General features: G+C 36.4%; 1 protein-coding gene across 2 annotated transcripts in view; it reads left to right on the plus strand.

Moving 5' to 3' along the window:
• The window catches only part of Mkln1 (muskelin 1), a 122,202-nt gene that overhangs the window by 49,125 nt on the left and 55,057 nt on the right, over positions 1 to 18,020 (plus strand). For both annotated transcript variants that reach the window (XM_031381444.1, XM_031381445.1), the window contains exons 7-9: positions 2,233 to 2,310; positions 4,268 to 4,333; positions 13,631 to 13,743. In XM_031381444.1, coding sequence (XP_031237304.1) covers positions 2,233 to 2,310; positions 4,268 to 4,333; positions 13,631 to 13,743 — 257 coding nt within the window. The remainder of the gene's footprint in view (positions 1 to 2,232; positions 2,311 to 4,267; positions 4,334 to 13,630; positions 13,744 to 18,020) is intronic.

Genomic DNA, 18,020 nt, shown 5'->3' on the forward strand with positions numbered 1-18,020 from the left:
TGGGATTAAAGGCATATGCCACCACCGCCCGGCTTGGTTTTGTTTTTTATTGTTTTGTTTTCCTGTTATATTACTACAATGAACAAGAGCCCAACACATTTTATCTGGAAGCAGGGAAAAGATTCCCAGATTTTTTGATGAAGAAGGTTTTGGTCAGGAAGGCTGAGTAAAGTGAGACTCCATGAAGGGTAAATGATATAATAGAAACATCATTAAATCAAAGTGTGCTGCGTGTACTTCTCCTAACTATAGCAATGAAAATACAAATGCCAGCATCTAAGTGTGTCACAAGTTGGAGGTGAGCTGGAACCTGGACTACATGTAGCCCAGGAAGCCCGGAAGTTACCATATAGCCCAGACTGGCCTCATTCTTAAGGCAGTACTTGTGCTCAGCCTTCAAAGTACAGGAGTTATAGGCAGGAGCCATGACATCTAGCTTGGGTGCTGATGTATAAAGGAACTTTGTTTTCCCACTAATTTAATAAGGTTACAAAGGCAAAGAAACACAGACATTCAATGATTGTATAGTTGGCTATGGCAACTTCATGATTAACTCAGAAAAGAAAGCTATTAGGGTGGTTGTTTAAGTTCCAAGTATGCAAGTTATGGAAAAGAGACATTTTATTATGTTTCTGAACAAGTCTCTGTTTTCAGTGTTAGGGGAAAAATCCCCATTCAGCTAGAAATCAGGGTCAAAGGACAGGTTCATGAGAGAGCAAGTGTGCTCTCAGTTATTTATGTGATAGATGGAAAAGGAGACTGTGACCCAACAAGAAGCCCAGAGTGAGGTGGTTTTCCTGGTTGGTTGATTTACTGATCTAGTTTCTTTATCTTCCTCTGCTCTGTCATTATGACTTGAGTTGACTCTTTTCCTAGGTCTACAAATAGAGTTTAGTAGTTGTGTACATTATATATTGCAATGATTGTGTCCAGAGAAAATGTGTCCAGAGTAATAAAAATCAATTTTTCTGTTGTCTAATGTCTGTTTAGAAGCATGAAACATTGCTTACAAGTCCTCTAGAATATTCCTCCTGTTTCCTTATCTACAATTGGGTTCTAGATATCATTTATAAATTTTGACAGAAATAAGTATAGGGTGTTATAATCATTTAGAGTAGAGTAGATATGTGGGAGAAGTGCAGTCTCCATCTCAAGATAGTGGCTAGAGTAGTAACTCCTCCAGGACAAAGATGAAAAGTGTACTGGGAGACGATTCTGAACAAAAGCAAAGTGGAATCCTGGTCATCGCCCCACTACTTGAGCTAGGTTTGAGATTGATGAGTCTCCTTAATTCTCTAAATAGGCACTTCTCCATCTTAAAATCAGGAGATGCAGTCCTTGAGGTTGTTCTTAGGATTAAATGAACTAAGACACAACAGATTTCTAACAGCTGGCAGCATCAATAAATAGAGTTCCATTGCTGCTGGCAGTACCTTTATCTGTCTGTCAGTTTGTGCCCAAAGAAAACTGGAATTTGCATTTTAAAGTGTTTTTTCTTTCTCTGAGGTTATACTGTAAAGTACCTGCACCAAAGCTGTTGGCATTAATAGTTCTTAATTTGTTTTTTTTTTTTCTTTTCCTTTTGTTTTTGTATTCTGGTAACAAAAATGTATGGTACTCTAAGTACTTTTAATGAAAGACATTGGAATTCAAAAATCGATTATTACAAGAGGCTAAGACTTTAAAAGTAAATGAAATAGAGAATGGTGATGATAAATCATTAGTGCAGATATTCTTCTAGGCTTTCATTGTTCTTCCCTTTCTCCGTTTGTATTTATGTTGATGACAGAAATTATTTTTAAGGTATGTATGGTTATGTTTCGATGAAATAAAATATATATTCAAATTATTTATAAATTATTTTCTACTGCTTCTGGTTTCTAGCCTTCAATTGTCCTTACTTTCTTTCTTGCAAGGTCTTTGTTGAGGTCACATTCTTATCCATTGAGTGCATTAGTAACTTTACAGCAACTAATGCACTCATCCCGTGAACATCAATTTAATATGGGCTGCTGCTGTTGTGTTTTGTTTCTGTTGTAATGTCAACTAATAATTTACTAATTATATTTGGGTAGCATACTGGGAGTATGTATGTATGTATGTATGTATAGACACACATATGTAAGTATATATACACATATGTGTATGTGTGTGTGTGTGTGTGTATATATATATATATATATATATATATATAAAATATATATAATAAAATCTTTTTTTTTATACTTCCAGATGGCTTATTCAATCAGTATATCAGTCAACAGGAGTATAAGCCACGGTGGAGTCAGATTATTCCTAAGAGCACCAAAGGTGAGCTGTACTGCCTGGCTTCTTCTGTTTCTTCCTTATAGTCTATTTTCATTAGCTGGCCTAAACATTCTCTTTCTCTGTTAATGAAAGTATAGCTTATTTAACTAGACAGCAGAATGGGTTATTATACATAATTTCTCCTGAGGCTAGCGGTGAACTCTGATCTTGTATGTTTTGGTAGACACTCTCCTTGATGAACAATAGTCCCAGCCCTAGGTTACTGTATTTAAACTTGTCTTTTAAGTTTTTGTTTCATCACTATGACAAAACACGGAGCAGTGCTATTTATTTGTTCTTCACACAGAATGCTATTCCAAACTGCTTTATAGAGGTATGTAACATGAGAGCACACTGCTGTCACTGTATATGCTCCTGGAAATCTAGCTTCTACAAAATACCTCAACACAACAGGACGTCTTGAGAATAAATGACAAATGATGAACTTTATGCACAGATAATAATAAGATTGACATTATAATTTTAACTAAAGCATAGTACAGTTGCATCTTAGAGGCACTTGATTTGAGTATCTGAATGCCTTGATGCTTTCTTCTGGGAGGCCTTTATGTCTAGTAGGGACTAGTTTGTTTTGTTTTTCAAACTCAGAATCTGATTCAGATTGAGTCTTCTTCATTAACCCCTTATTTTTATATGGGGGGATTTTTGTTACTGTATTGTAGCTTGTCTTGATTCTTTTGTCAAATAGAAGCAATGTTTTATTGCATATGTTTACATTAAAGAAAGATGGTTCTGGAGGGGTTCACTTGGTTCTTGTGGTCTTCATGTATTTCCAAGACTTTCTCTTCCCTTGTGAGAAACCTTTTATAGCTTTAATCATTAATATGCACTGAAATTTCCTTTTGAACTTATATACGTTGTATGAACATACTTGTATTTTTATAGTCCTATGTAAGGTGATTTTATTCAGACACATATTTGCAAACAAACAGATTAAATACACAAAACACTAGTGCTAAAAATTAATATCTTAGTATTTTGTTAATTTATTTTTGAGAGAAACAAATCAGACTGGCTGGAGGAGAGAAGAGGAGGGCCTCAGTGACAATGATCTGCAATATCTAAAGGGCACCTAGCTGTGACAAAGGAGGAAAAATTGTTGAGTACAGAGTAGATGAAAGAATTTGGCTTTGTTCCGGTTTCTTTATACAATGATATGCGTCATAGTGACGTTTTGGTCAATAATAATGATCCCAGGAGCTTTCAATTGAGCTTAAAAATTCCTATCTAGTGTAAGTACTGAACCTTTTCTGTAATTATGTATTCTGAAAAATACAGACATTGTAGTTGCCTAAAGTTACTAGTTAGTGTAGTAACATGCTTTGCCATATGGCTAGGTACAAAATAGGCAATCCATGTAGATTTGTGTAAATATACTGATGTTTACACAAAACTAGAATTCACCAAATGATGCATTTCTCATAAAGTATTCCCTATCATTAAGTAACTTATAACTGTATAAAAGTTGATTTTTCAGTTATTTTATACTGTTCCTGTGTAATTAGTACAGAATTAGATGATGTCGATTTACATACAAAAACTAGGGAAGTTTATTTGCCAAACTAATTTATTTCAACTAATGGGAGATTTATTTAGAAAACCTTCAGCTTCCTGGTTTCTGTCAGATGTGATATTAGTGTCCTGTAACCATAGAGCCAAGAATGTAAGTCAGTGGTTGGATCCTTGCTTATTATTTTTGAGGACCTATTTTTGATCTTAAGCACATGTGCAGACACACTGTATCCTAGAGTCCTATAACCTTTTGAATATTTGAAACAAAAGTATTTTTTCCTTTATTAATTCTTTTACTTATTTTTAATATTTTGAAGGTGTCCACATAGAATGTGTTTGTTACTACCCTTTATAGTTTACAGTGGGTTACTCCTCTAGAATATAAGGTTTTATTATTTCTTCATAGAAAATATATTCTTTTCTCCAGGTGATGGAGAAGATAACCGGCCAGGAATGAGAGGGGGCCATCAGATGGTCATTGACGTTCAGACAGGTGAGTCACATTAGCAGCAGTTCAGCATCATTCTAAGCTGCATGCCATATGTATCATTGCCTACATTTAAGATAGTTTATAAGAGTCTCTTACCCTCTTAAGCTCTTGTCTCTCTCTTGCCTCTTGTCCCCTTGTTCCCCTTTCCCTTGTCCCCTCTCCCCGAGTGGCTGCCTCTGCTACCCTCTTAACTCCCCGCCCCTGTACCCATGGCCTAAATAAACTCTATTCTATACTAAAAACAAAAACAAAAACAAAAGATAGTTTATAAGAGTAGACATTTTCCATTTATGATTAAGGTTAAATATTATTCATTAAACTGAGGAGCAAAGACAACAAGCACTGCCTGCCTGTCTAAAAGTTGACAGTGAGGGAAGGGTCTGCTGTGCCGATGACGTTAGATTCCCTCAGAGAAACTTGGCCTTCCTGTAGTTTTAGTCTACAAACCATCACTCTGTACAATGCCGGTATTTGCTCAAACAGCATTTTACTTTTTTCTAAGAGTATTTATACCATTTTGTTACTTTGTTGTGCTCCCTTAGTACTTAAGGAGTAAAAATATTTATTTTGTAGACTTATATTATTTTGTGACTAATTAGAAAAATGCAGTTTGGATACTAAGTCTTGACTATTTTCAAAAACTGTTAGTAATAAGATTGAATACTTCACTTTAAACCGTGTTAAATATATAGCAACTTTAGAATTTGAGAATTCTGTAGAGTCTTTGGAAAACTTTTTCTTTCAAGGTATAGGATTTTGCTTCCTAATCTTTTCCCCTTCTCAGCAAATACTCGCCTGACCTACATAAGTAGGCTTGAAGAGAATGCAAACTCTTAGGCACTTGTTTTCCTGTATCAGAGTAACAAGCTTGCCTAGGTTGTTTATTAAAGACGCAAATTTGTATATAGACTGTTTTCTTGTTATTAACACACTAAGGGAAATTGTATGGAAAAGCCCCTTAAATTTCCTCAGCAAAATGTCCTTTGTTCCAGTTTGGTGACCTTGACACTTAAAGCTGACCTTTAACAGGCAGAAACTCCAGAGTGCTTATTACTCTACTGTCTGTGGGAAAGAGACCATACATGACAGGGAACGTGCACATGTGAGAAAAAGATAATTTAAAAATAGGTTTTGGAATGTGAAGGTAGAAAAATAAAGATTCAAGTGATAGACAAATGTCAAGACAGAACTTAGTTTGAACAGTGTGACTGAAGATTAAATTTAGCAGAGGTTCTTCTTGGGAAGCTCAGAAGATGAAAGTGTGGACATCTTTTCTACCATAATCTGTTTTATGCACTAGAAACAGAATTGTAGCTGGTTCTAAGTGGCCCACGATCATATCACTATTCTTGTTTGACTAACTGTAGAAATTGTGTTTTTAACAAGTATAATAGGAATGATTATTGCAGTCATGTGATTTAATTCTGTGTGTTACACAAACATATTGTGTGTATTCATGTTCGTGTGTGCACACCTATATGTGTATTTTTGCACATTTATGCATGTGTATGTAGAGACAGAGGTTGGCAATGGATGTCATCCTTTGCTGTCCATTCTGCTTCTTGAGATAGTCTGTCTAAATCGAGAGTTTGCCAGTTTGTCTAGACTGGATGGATGCCTCCTGGTCTCTGTCTCCCTGGTTCTGGTATTATAAGCTGGGTATTAGGATCAAACTCAGGTCCTCATGTTTATGTGACAAGCAATTTATTGGCATAATCATCTACTAGTACCTAATTTTAATATTTTTATGATGGCTTCTCTACTTGTAACCTGTTACTCAGTCTGTCTGTCTGTCTGTCTGTCTATCTGTCTCTCTTCTCTCTCTCCCTCCCCGTCCATCTCTCTCCCTTTTTCCTCCCTCTCCCTTTCTTTGTACTTATAACCCTGTAATCTCTCTTATTAATTTGTTTAAAATTTAAAATACTGCATTAAATAAGAATGGCAATTTTAGATGAAATGCTCTCAATTTTCTCATTCAACATGATAATCTGCTATCATATATGAAGATGATCATGTGATTTTTTGCCTTCTTGTTTATATGTATTATATTTGTTAATTTGCATATGTTGATACATCCTTGTATTAAAATGAAACTAACATGATCATGGTATATAATCTCTCAGGGTATTAATTTAATTTGGTTTGCAATGTTTTTATTAAGGATTTTTACATACATATTCATATAGTATATGTTCTTTTTGTTATGTCTATATATTTGTTAGCAGGATAATATTGGTTTTATAGATTGAGTTTAAAAACAGTCTTTTCTTTCTGTTTTATGGGATACTTTGAAGAACATTTTCCTTGGTTCTGTAAAAGGTTTTTTTTTTTTTTTAATTCTGCAGTAAATCTGTCTAATCCTATGATTATTCTTCTAGTGTGGTCAGTGATGTATGTTCCAAAAGGAGATGGGAGTAAGTCATGCTAAGGTCCTACCAAGCTAGGTGCAATGCTATATATAGTCTTTGTGTTGTTTTCCTCTGCTGTTGTAGGGTATATGGATGTCCAAGAGCAGGTCTTCAACAACCTCCCTGTCTTACCTGTTCGAGTCTATTTATTGTTGAGATTTCTCCTAGTCTCAGAGTTTATGAGTTAATTGCGGTTTGAGCAGGGCTAGATGGAGTGGAGCATTGTGCTGTCTCATGCCTGTACTGCTGTGTTGATTAGGTGTCAGATACAGGATACAGTAGCTGTCATGCTCCTTTCCCAGCAAGGCTTAAAAGGGAAAAAAAGAAAATAGTCACAAATAGCAGTGAGTCATATGTGGAAATAAATTAAAAGCCATGTATGGAAATTTAAAAAAACAAACAAACCAGCTAGGCATAATGGTGCATGCCTGTAAAACTAAGTAAGTTTTATTTGGGCTTATTTGATGTGGTTGTATGCCAAAGCAGTGTTTCATATACCTTATTTTCTTAAACATTCAGGTTAATAATTTCTAAGTTTCAGTGTTTTTTTACAGTCAGTAGTTTGATTGGAAGCTTGCTTAATGCCATATCCGAGGGTAAAGTAACCATAAAAGTTACAATGGCTTAGACTTTAATATTTAATTGTCAAAACTTCTTCCATCATGAGAATCATATTGAACTTACTGTAGTAGCAGAGGAGTGTGATACTTTGTCCTGCTGTATCTAATGTATGTTAAGTTTATTAACTGTGGTCTCTGAAACTGATACCTCTTTACTTAATATTCTTAAATTGTGAATTGGATTTCAACTGTGATTTAGGTAAAACAGGTTGTATGAAAAGTTGTGGGTTTTTTTTTTTTTCAGCATAGAATGTCTTATTTTAGGTTATTTATTCTTCCTGTGTAATCATTGCTGAATTTTAGGAACCTGAAGTATAAATTCCACGACTGCCCTCTGAGTCGGTCATAAGACTCAGGTAACATATACCGTTCTATGATAACCTGCAGAGGAGCTGAGGGAGCTGTCAGAGGCTCTCCTGGAACTTTCTGAATCCTGAACTACCTCTGCAGCAATCATAATAAAGTGCTTTAAAAAACCATCTCAGATTCCCTTAAGCTTTTTAATGAAGTGAATAAAGTGGAGTTTGGGTTGTTAATTACAATCAGGAATTCATGTGGCTACAATTCTGCCTTTTTTATTGCATATGATTTGTGTTTGGGTATGAGTGTCACAATGTATATATGGAAGTCAGAGGACAACTTTGTGTAGTCAGGTTAACTCAGGCCATCAGGCTTTATCCACTGAGCCATTTCACTGGCTCCTGCCTTTTTGTTGACACTTGATTTTGTGTCTGACTTGGCTGAATCTCTTAGGACATAGTTGTATAGTTTCAAAATGGACAAACTTGTTTAATTGTAGTGTGCCATCTTGTGGAGGTTTATGCAATCAGCAGTCTGATTTACTAAGTAGAGTGTGGTAGATACTGCAGTTGAGTACTTGAAGTAAAAAGCCTGTTTTACTGTATAAGAATGTGTGCAAATGTTGTACAAAGGCGAAATTCTTTACTTGTGTTAACATACGTCCCTTATTTTTAAGTCATGTTCAGTGTGTAAATTGTAGCACTGTAGATCCATGGTTTATTTGGTTCTAATACTAAATGTTATATCCTTTGTACCAATATTAAATGTTAATTGTAACATTTGTGAAATACTAATTTGTGGGTTGACTAGTGTTTGCCTGATACGGTCTCTTAAATGAAATTGGCTTGAAATTTTGAAAATAGGCTACTATTAATCACATTACCACTGATCTCTCTCATTCTCTATGTCTTCCTTTTCAGTCAGTTCTGCAGCAAGTTCCAATTGTAACCCCTCTGCTTAAGGTTTTCTGTAGTTCCTTCAGTGTTTGTGGGATTAAGTTTAAACCCTAATAGTTGAACGTTGACTTGATCTAGTCACTGCCTGTCTTTTTAAACTTTCTGTCTGGCTAGGACCTTCATGTCTTTGGTTTTTATACATTTTCTTTTCTTTTTTTTTTTTTTTTTTTTTTTTTTTTTTTTTTTTTTTTTTTTTTGGTTTTTTGAGACAGGGTTTCTCTGTATAGTCCTGGCTGTCCTGGAACTCACTCTGGAGACCAGGCTGATCTCGAACTCAGAAATCCGCCTGCCTCTGCCTCCCAAGTGCTGGGATTAAAGGCGTGCGCCACCACCGCCCAGCTTTATACATTTTCTTTAATTTACTTATTCATCATATAGTTTAACTTCTTTGAATGTAGTGTAGGTTTAGTCTTTACTGTGTCTTTATGAAAGATAACCATGTCGCATTTTAAAAATTAGGAAACTAGTGGTTCAAGAACATTAGTGGTGGAATGGCTGTAGTAGAAAGTCAAGATTGAAGCCTGACTTTAGAGTTTATGCCTTTAAAACACTGTCATCACGCTGTCTCCATATCATTGTTTTTACTTTACTTGAACAGCTTTTCTGTGTCTCATTTACTTACCAGAACACACAGCTACTCTTAACCACAAATCTGTGCTGTGTCCCTTAGCCGGGTACTCTTCCCCTTGTGGAATACCTGTTGTACTTTTTACCTTCATATGGTACTTGGTCTACTCTGCCCTGTGGTCACTTAATACCCTTTATAGTTACAACCAGATTTTTCAAGGATAAGGGACTATTCCAACTTTGTTTTCAGTGATTTGTGAGTTCAAATCAGTGCTTTATCTAATCTTTTCAAATAGATATTGTTGGAGTGCTAAGAGAAATGCATAGCCAGGATAGCCTATATTCCTTTAAAGAGAAATATTGACAAGAAGGTTGTTGCTTAAGCAAGATTTGTTGCCTCAGGATATACACATATGTTGTTACAAGACTCGTGTATGTGGGCATGGATTTCCAGTAGGCCACATTCCCTGCTAAGATTTATGCTTTTCCTTTCTTTTCTACACCATACTTCTTACCATAGTTCTCTTTAGATAGATTCATAGTTTAAACCTTTTTATCTTTTATGGATTAGTGATACTTTTTGGTATTTGTTTCTAAATGATTTATCTTTGTGAGACTTAAGTGATTAGGTGATGTAATTAAAATTTTTGTTATGCCTCTTTTATCTGGGTATATCAAAAAAATAAGTTTTTACAGAATTCATTTCTCTGAACTATTATTTCAGTTGGGCCACAAAGCTTCCATGGACAGGACTGACATCTTGGCTTAATTCTGTTGGGATGTTTGTCCCGTGCCAGATTTTATTTTGCTCAGCTATCAATGAGGCTGTTGTGGAGATGTGGGCTTTCTTTGCTCTGAGAGTTTATGCGTACAAAGAGACCTGCTTTTCAGAGAGAACATTGAGAACTCAGAGCCTGAGAGGAAGGGTTATTAAAGTTAATGAACCAGGGTAACCTTATCCAGAGGGTGCCCAGAAGTACTATAAAACAAAAGGTCAATTGCTATTGCTATTTTAGTTATATGGTCCTCCCTCTACAAGCTTCAGAAGTTAACAGGGTTAATTGCTGTTATAGTGAGGTCTTGGCAAATAATCTTAAGCCAGATGAAAATTCTTTGATTTCTTCTTTCTGTAAAATTTTGTGTCTGGACATTACTGTATGTCATTTAGGAAACAATGCTATTTAACTAATGATAATAGATTGCTTTATAGTTATGAAATAAGGCAGATTTTTAGAAGTTTAAAATAATTGCCATTATTTCATAGTTTTACAAGTGCCAAAGGGATATTGGTTAGCTTGGAGCCCAGTTCTGCAATACTGTTGTTACTGTGTCTGGGATACTTAGGTACTGAAAGGTAACTGGAGGTTTGTATTTGTTAATTTTTCCTTTTTAAAAATAGAAATGTTCATTTTTGACAACTTTCAGAATGATTTTGTATAACTTAGATCTGGGGGACTTCCCAACAGAGTTTTGTAAAAAGATTAATAATCTCCTGCCATTGGTACCAGATACCTCAGAAAAATAGCTTAGGGGAAGAAAGTATTTATTTTGGTTCACAGTTTTAGAGGTTTTAGTCCATCATGGTGGCCATGAAGCAGAGGAAAGGAGGGAAGACAGACAGGAAACTAAGAGAAGATACTACCCTTAAGAACATTGCTCCAGTGACCTATTTCTTCTAGCTATACCCACCTCTTAAAGTTCCTAGAACCTACTAAAGTAGTGCTTCTAGTCATGACCAAGCCTTTAAGAGTCAGCCTGTAAGGGGTAGAAGTTCAGGTTCAAAATCTCTGCTAAGACTCAAGGCAAGCTTTTTTTTTTTTTTTTTTTGGTTTTTTCAAGACAGGGTTTCTCTGTATAGTCCTGGCTGTCCTAGAGCTCACTCTGTAGACCAGGCTGGCCTCGAACTCAGAAATCCGCCTGCCTCTGCCTCCCAAGTGATGGGATTAAAGGCGTGCGCCACCACCGCCCGGCTCAAGGCAAGCTTTTAAAGGTAGGTCTCTATGAAATAAGTTAGGTAAACCCCAAACATAAAATGACAAGAGTAAATATTTTCATTCCAAAGTGGAGGAGGGGACTTATAGAAATGAAGTTTATAGCCTATCTCCAGTCTCCAGGGTACCTGAGTGATGTTATGATATAAGGAAGAGACCTGCTTTTCAGAAACAACATTGAGAGCCCAGTACTAAGGGGGATTTCTTCCCACCATTTGATAGTTAAAACTCACATGGCTTCTCTTTAAGGCTAGCTTTTCTCATTGCCTGCAGCATTCCTCAGTATAATCCCTTTTTCTGAAATCGTTTAACTTCCTGGTGTTCATTTGTATCTTTGGCTTCATTCCCACAGCTTCACACATTTCCCTTTCAGGAACTCTATGTACACATTGTCTCACTTCTAAGCCTTTCTTTGAAAACTGAGTAGAAACCTTCATGATTTTGACTCTAGAATTCTATATGTCTGCAAAAGCAGCATCAGGTAAACTACACCATAGTCTGCTGTCAGTGTAAGAGGCCTGGGTAGATCAGCGTGGTGAAGTAATCTTTGGGAAATAACTTCATTTGCTGTGAGGTCATAGTGCCCTAGAGGCACTGATTTCTCAATGAGAAGTCTTCTAATTTGTTTACTCTTTGCAGTGGATGGGCATCTGGCCAATTCCTGACACGTTCCCCGTGGCATCTTAACTATTGTCTCATTGAAAAGAACCGGGCTTCATTTGAAATGGCACCAAGCTCTTCAGAAACCGTATCTTCATGTTTCAAACTTGTGTAGTTTTTCTAAACAAATGAAGGTCTTTCAAATCTGTCTATCTGCCCTTTGCTTCCAGTTTTCACTGTAAATGTGTCTAAATGCAGCTAGCAGTCACATGGTCTTCTGAGCTCCACTGGAATTCCAGCTAAGCTCTTCCTTCTGCTACCCTACTTGTTCTCTAGGCTGTTTGCCTAAATGTTTCTAAGCTCTTTCTACAAACCAAATTCAAAGAACCATGTGGCCTTGGTTAGTCAGTGACAACAACAGACCTACTTACTTCTCTCGAATCAGGTTTCTGCATTAGTCAAGGCCTTTTGTCATTGTGACAACACACCTGACTGAAGTTTTAGGGGAGTTCAGTGTAGGAAAGTGTTGGCAGAACTATTCACACAGTGAAGGCCAGGAAAGGAGACAGGCATGCCAGGACAGCATAGTGTCTTAAAGGACACACTCCCAGTAACCTGCCTCTTGCAACTAAGGCCTCCATCTGAGAGTTCCAGAAATTCCAGATACTGCCAACAACTAGTACCAACTTCAAGAATAGCCTTTGGGAGACATTTTGGTTTTGAACAATGATATCCAGTTAGCACTAGAGCCCAGTCTTCCTCCAGTGGGCTATTCTTACTCTAGAGCAGGTGAAGCATTTATGGACATTTTACTTAGAAAACTTGCTTAAAATTTGAAATAATATGAGAACATGACAAAATCTTAGGTGACAGCTCAACTATGACTGGAAAGAGCTTTCTTACTGTTAGAGTATTTCCACAGGTAGTTTTGAATTTCACGTCTTCATGGTCAGTCACAATTTAGATGATAGCTGCCGTGTGTATAGTCTTAAAACACACACTTCAATGGGTCAGTGGCCTGATAGTTTGTCATCAGTAGGTACAACATATTTATAAAGGGGGAGATACTTAACAAAACCGAAGGATCTATGATATAGGGTTGTATAAAGGTTCACTGAGACAAATAATTTTGTTACAGTAATAAAGTCTGTAAATGCAATAGACATTTCAGAGTGACAATATATTTATTTCTTAAGGTATTAGATTAATCTTTAAAATGGAAGACTCTACTACAATATATTTGTAAAATATTAACCCAGTTCTTACGGGACTATCAATGTTTTATATCAGCTTATTCTTAAAAGTTTTAGCTAGTTTTAACCATGGCTTTGGCATTAAGGAGACATTAACTTTAATGTGATCCTCCGCTATCATCCCTAATAACAGCCATGCCTTCTTATGTTGTTCTTTTCCCTGGGTATTCTAAATTTTGATTTTTTAGAGTTTTGAGTAATTCTGTCAGTCTTTGGTTGATAAAATGTTGTTGCATTGTTAAGCTGATAATATAAACTGCACGTGGTTCAACACATTCTTAAACTGACTCCACCAACTTCATCTGGGACACTTTAAAAATACAGACTCTTGATCTACTAAAAAGCTTTAGAATTAGAATCCTCGGGCACATGGTTTAGTGATCTGATTTTTAAATAAATTTCTCAAAATACAGTTCTACAGCAGTCTTTCCACATACTTAGGTTTAAGAATTGCTGGAGAACATTTTGAAAGCTACACATTTAAAGATATTACTGTAAGAATTCTGAAAAGTACTTTCTTAAGTGTGTTTGAAACTATGACTGAGTGGTGCCTATACCTTTATCCTTAAGGCTTTTTTAATACGTACTTTTTTTGATTTTCATAGAGACTGTTTATTTGTTTGGTGGCTGGGATGGAACACAAGATCTTGCTGACTTCTGGGCATACAGTGTGAAGGAGAACCAGTGGACATGTATTTCTAGAGACACTGAGAAAGAGGCAAGTTCCTAGTCTTTTCATTCATCTATCTCATGGTAGAAGTGTGGTTATACACTTTCTGCATGCTTGTTTTCTTCGCTGATGTTTCCCTATAGTTACAGCAAAAGAATTTTGAAGTAAGAACATCAATTAGTTTTAAGAACTCTTGCATTTGAGTTTCTATCCCTGGCTCATCAATTACTGGTATATTTAGCCAAGTCTATTCTGTAGAGTTAGATAACAATAGTTCTTTGTTGTTGTTGTTTTAACTTTTGAGCACTTTACCTTAGCAGTATAGTTGTGTAGCATCTATTCATGCCTCAGCACTCTACTCTTGTTGGCCACATTCTCCCTCCCGCCTCCCTCCAACCCCCATGCACTGGTAAGGATGGAACCCAGGGCCTCAAAGTACAGTGTTACTGAATTAGTATAGCCTCCACCATCTTAATTGTATTTCCTCTGGAAAGCAGTCTTTTGATGTCTATGTTTGATGTCCACACTGTCTAGCTTTTTTAAGAAATACATTTTATTTTTTGTGTATGAGAGTTTTGCCAGCATGCATGTATGTGCATCACAGGCCTGCAGAGGTCTTAAAAGGCCATCAAATCCTCCTGAACTGGAGTTATAGATGGTTTTGGCCCACCATGTGAATTCTGGGAACTGAACCCAGATCCTCTGCAAGAGCAGCAAGTGTTCTTACCTGCTAAGCCATCTCTCCAGCTCCTTGTCTCCATGTTCTAGCCCCTCATTATTTCACTATACAGTCGTGTATAGTCAAGAAAGAAATAGTTGTTTATATAGATATAGTATAGAATGTTGGCACATGATGAAATTGCCTAACAATGCAATTTTAAGAATGGCTTTTCATCATTAAGCTAGACCTGTCAGTTTTCATAAGTGATGTTTATTTTAAGTAAAATAGTACCTATGTATGTATTTGTGTTTGTGCCTATATATGTATAAATGAAGCATTTCTATAATGAAAATAGCTTTCATTTATGGCTTTGAAATAATTACATGATTTTGTGTGTGTGTGTGTGTATGTGTGTGTATGTATGGAAAAGGAAATACTCATCTTTGCCCTCAAATCATTGTAGAATTTTTTATTGTATTTTTCATCTAAGCTGTTTCAGATTGTAGACTGGAAAATAAACTATAACAGAAAGAAATGAAAAAGACTTAAATCAAACCCACTGATTTTTATTTAGGAAGGTTGATTCGAAATATCTGGTGATGTGCCTTCAGTCTTTGAAAATTGGGTACTTGCTTACTCAGTCTGCTCCAAGGATTAATCATTTGGGTAATACTTATTTTTCCATAAAACCTTGAAATTCTAATTTCTTTTTCTAATTCCAAGTACATAAAAAACAGTTTTCAATCTTCGGTGTTGAAGTATCATTTTCTAAAAATGATTTTTCTGTATTTAACAAACATAAAGACATATCTAAAATCAATTTATTCTCAGATGTTTTGAGTTAATTAAATCTGTAACTGTTATGTCAGTAAGCATAGGCTTCATCTTAAAACCTTCCCTAGTCATTGATTAAGTCAAATCCATGCCAAAGGTCCATTGAGTCAGTGCTTCATTTCAAATGTCCTTTATCCTCTGGTGGTGGTGGCTCACGCCTTTAATCCCAGCACTTGGGAGGCAGAGGCAGGCGGATTTCTGAGTTCGAGGCCAGCCTGGTCTACAGAGTGAGTTCCAGGACAGCCAGGGCTACACAGAAAAACCCTGTCTCGAAAAACCAAAAGAACAAAACAAAACAAAAAAAACAAATGTCCTTTCCTTTCCATTCCTCTTGTTGCTGTTTTTTTTTTTTTCCTGTCTATCTCCTTTCCTCCCTTCCCCTCTCCACCCCCTACCCCTTCTAATGTACAAAATCACCTAGGCTGGCTTTGGTTTGTGATACTTCTTCATCTTCCTAGAATTACAGAAATGCACAACCATTCTGAGCAGCATCTTAAGGGTTGCCTTAAGGTTGAGTCCAGCTGTGTTTACATAGGGAAGTTCCAAATTAACCTGTGCCACACATCTAGACAAAAAAAAAAACAAAGTTAGTAAGGTATTAGTCTTTTAGAAACATTTTCTTTGATCCCTGTTGAGTTCTCTCTAATGTTAGTGACTAATAGGACATCAATGTTGTATACTAGTAAGCCTTTATTTACTTGTGAGGCAGTGGTTTGGCTGGGTGCACTGATTGGGAGACAGCTGTTGACTGCCTAGGAGTCTTCAGCTGAGACTACATGGCTGTGTTGTACTTGTTTTGCCTCTCTATAGGCTAACTGGGACCTGTTCTCAGGGCAAGAACAAGACTGCCAGGAGATGAAGCCATGAACAATTCACCAAGTTTGTTTTTCTCTCTTTTGTGAAAAGGAACCAGATAACTAAATCCAGAGTCAGTGTATGATAGGCTCTTAAAGGGTATAGGGAAATATGTATGGAGGGGAGCCAATAAATAATGAGTCTACCCATATTTCTTTTACTTTAGTGGAAAGCTTCCATTTGTCACATAGGCTTAACCTCACCGAGTTGCCAGCAGTATACCCTGACTATGTAACGACCACATTTAACAATTTCTGCAATTGAGCCGTGTCTTCCCTTGTCTCATTTGCCAGTGTTTTCCATGTGTTCTCTGTGAGATCTCCAGTCTCCAGCTTCAGCCAGTATGTTCTCTAAAATTCAATTTAGACTTACCTTGTTCATTGTAGCCTTTCTTGAGGCTAAGCAGAATTTAAACCTCTTTGGTGTTTCATCTGAAACTGGTTTGTATTCTTGTTTTCCCACCTAGAGTCTGAATTCCTTCCCTATAGGCATGAAGCATATTATTTAGAATTTATAACAACTAATAGATATTCTTATTCTTTTGTAAGTAAATAGATGAGGTAAATTAATAAAAAGTTAGTGTTGGAGTAGAGCAAAAGAATAAATATAAAATTCAGGAGAATGGGTATTTGGGTATGAGGCTTTATCAGATGTTTTGTGTTTTTAAGACATGATCTCACTAGCTAGGGCAATCTGGCTATCTTGTACTTTGCCACTTCCTGGCTTTACCTGTTCTGTGCTGAAGTAACAGGCATTTGTCACTATGTCCAGCTCATTCTATTATTTTTTATACCATGTACATACATTGTAATGTGAGTTAAAAATTACAGCGATTACTCTGATAAAACATTTTCTGTTACTTTGAAGCTAATAAAATGTTTTAGTATTGGAGCTCAGGTTTCTTATAGTTTGTTTCTCCATTATATAAATGCCTGTGGTGGTTTGAATAAAATTGGCTGCCATAGTCTCATATATTTAAATGCTTAGCCATCATGGTACAACACTATTTGAGAAGGACTAGGAAGTGTGTCTTTGTTGGAAGTATGTCACTTGGGTGGACTTTGAGGCTTCAAAAGCCCATGTCATGCCCAGAGTTTTTTTTTTTTTTCTCTTCCTCTCTGCTTACTGATCAAGATGTAGTTCTCAGACCTGCTTGCATGCTGCCATGCTCCCTGCCATGATGACACTGGGCAAACCTCTGAGATGATAAGGAAACCTCCAATTAAATGCTCTTTTTCATAAGAGTGGCCTTGATCTGGTGTCTCCTCATAGCAATAGAACACTGACTAAGACACTGCCTAAAGATCTTTAGTTGGTCTATCTGAATTGAATGGTAATGTTGCCCTAGCTTAAACAGCTCATTGTTTCTAACATTCAGTAGTTACTATTTTACATACCTGTTTTTTTGTACCAGTGAGTGTAGGTTATTGTTGGTGGAAGCTCAGGGTGTGTGTTTCAAAAGCATGATGTACAATCAGGAAGCAAAATGACTTAATCACTTGAATTTATTTAAACATGTGTCTAGTAGAACACTTAGAGATCAAAAGCTAATAGAAAGACTGTGTTCTTCAAAGAGAAAATAATTTTAAATGTTTATGTAACTATGCTAGTATGTTTTTATTGGTTTGAGATGTTCTTTAAAATAGTTAATAATGAAAGAAAGCTAGAATGTAATACTAAAAGCCTAGGGGTGTTATTAAGTGGTAGGTAGAGGACTTGGCTTGTACAAGAGCCTGCATTTCTTGGCATACAAGTAAGCACAAAGAAAAGCCTTTTTATTGACCCTGATCCACCCTTAGTATTCTTTCCCAGCTAGCAGTATCAATACAAATGAGTTTTATAGCAAGAGGTGTGTTCTTAGAAAAGGCTGGGTTAGTTTTTCATAAAGGGAGTTCTAGAAAGTGCCATCTATGGCCAGGTGGTGGTGACACACACCTTTAATCCCAGCACTTGGGAGACAGAGGCAGGTGGATTT

The sequence above is a fragment of the Mastomys coucha genome, unplaced genomic scaffold, assembly GCF_008632895.1.
Source record: "Mastomys coucha isolate ucsf_1 unplaced genomic scaffold, UCSF_Mcou_1 pScaffold20, whole genome shotgun sequence".
Taxonomy (NCBI): domain Eukaryota; kingdom Metazoa; phylum Chordata; class Mammalia; order Rodentia; family Muridae; genus Mastomys; species Mastomys coucha.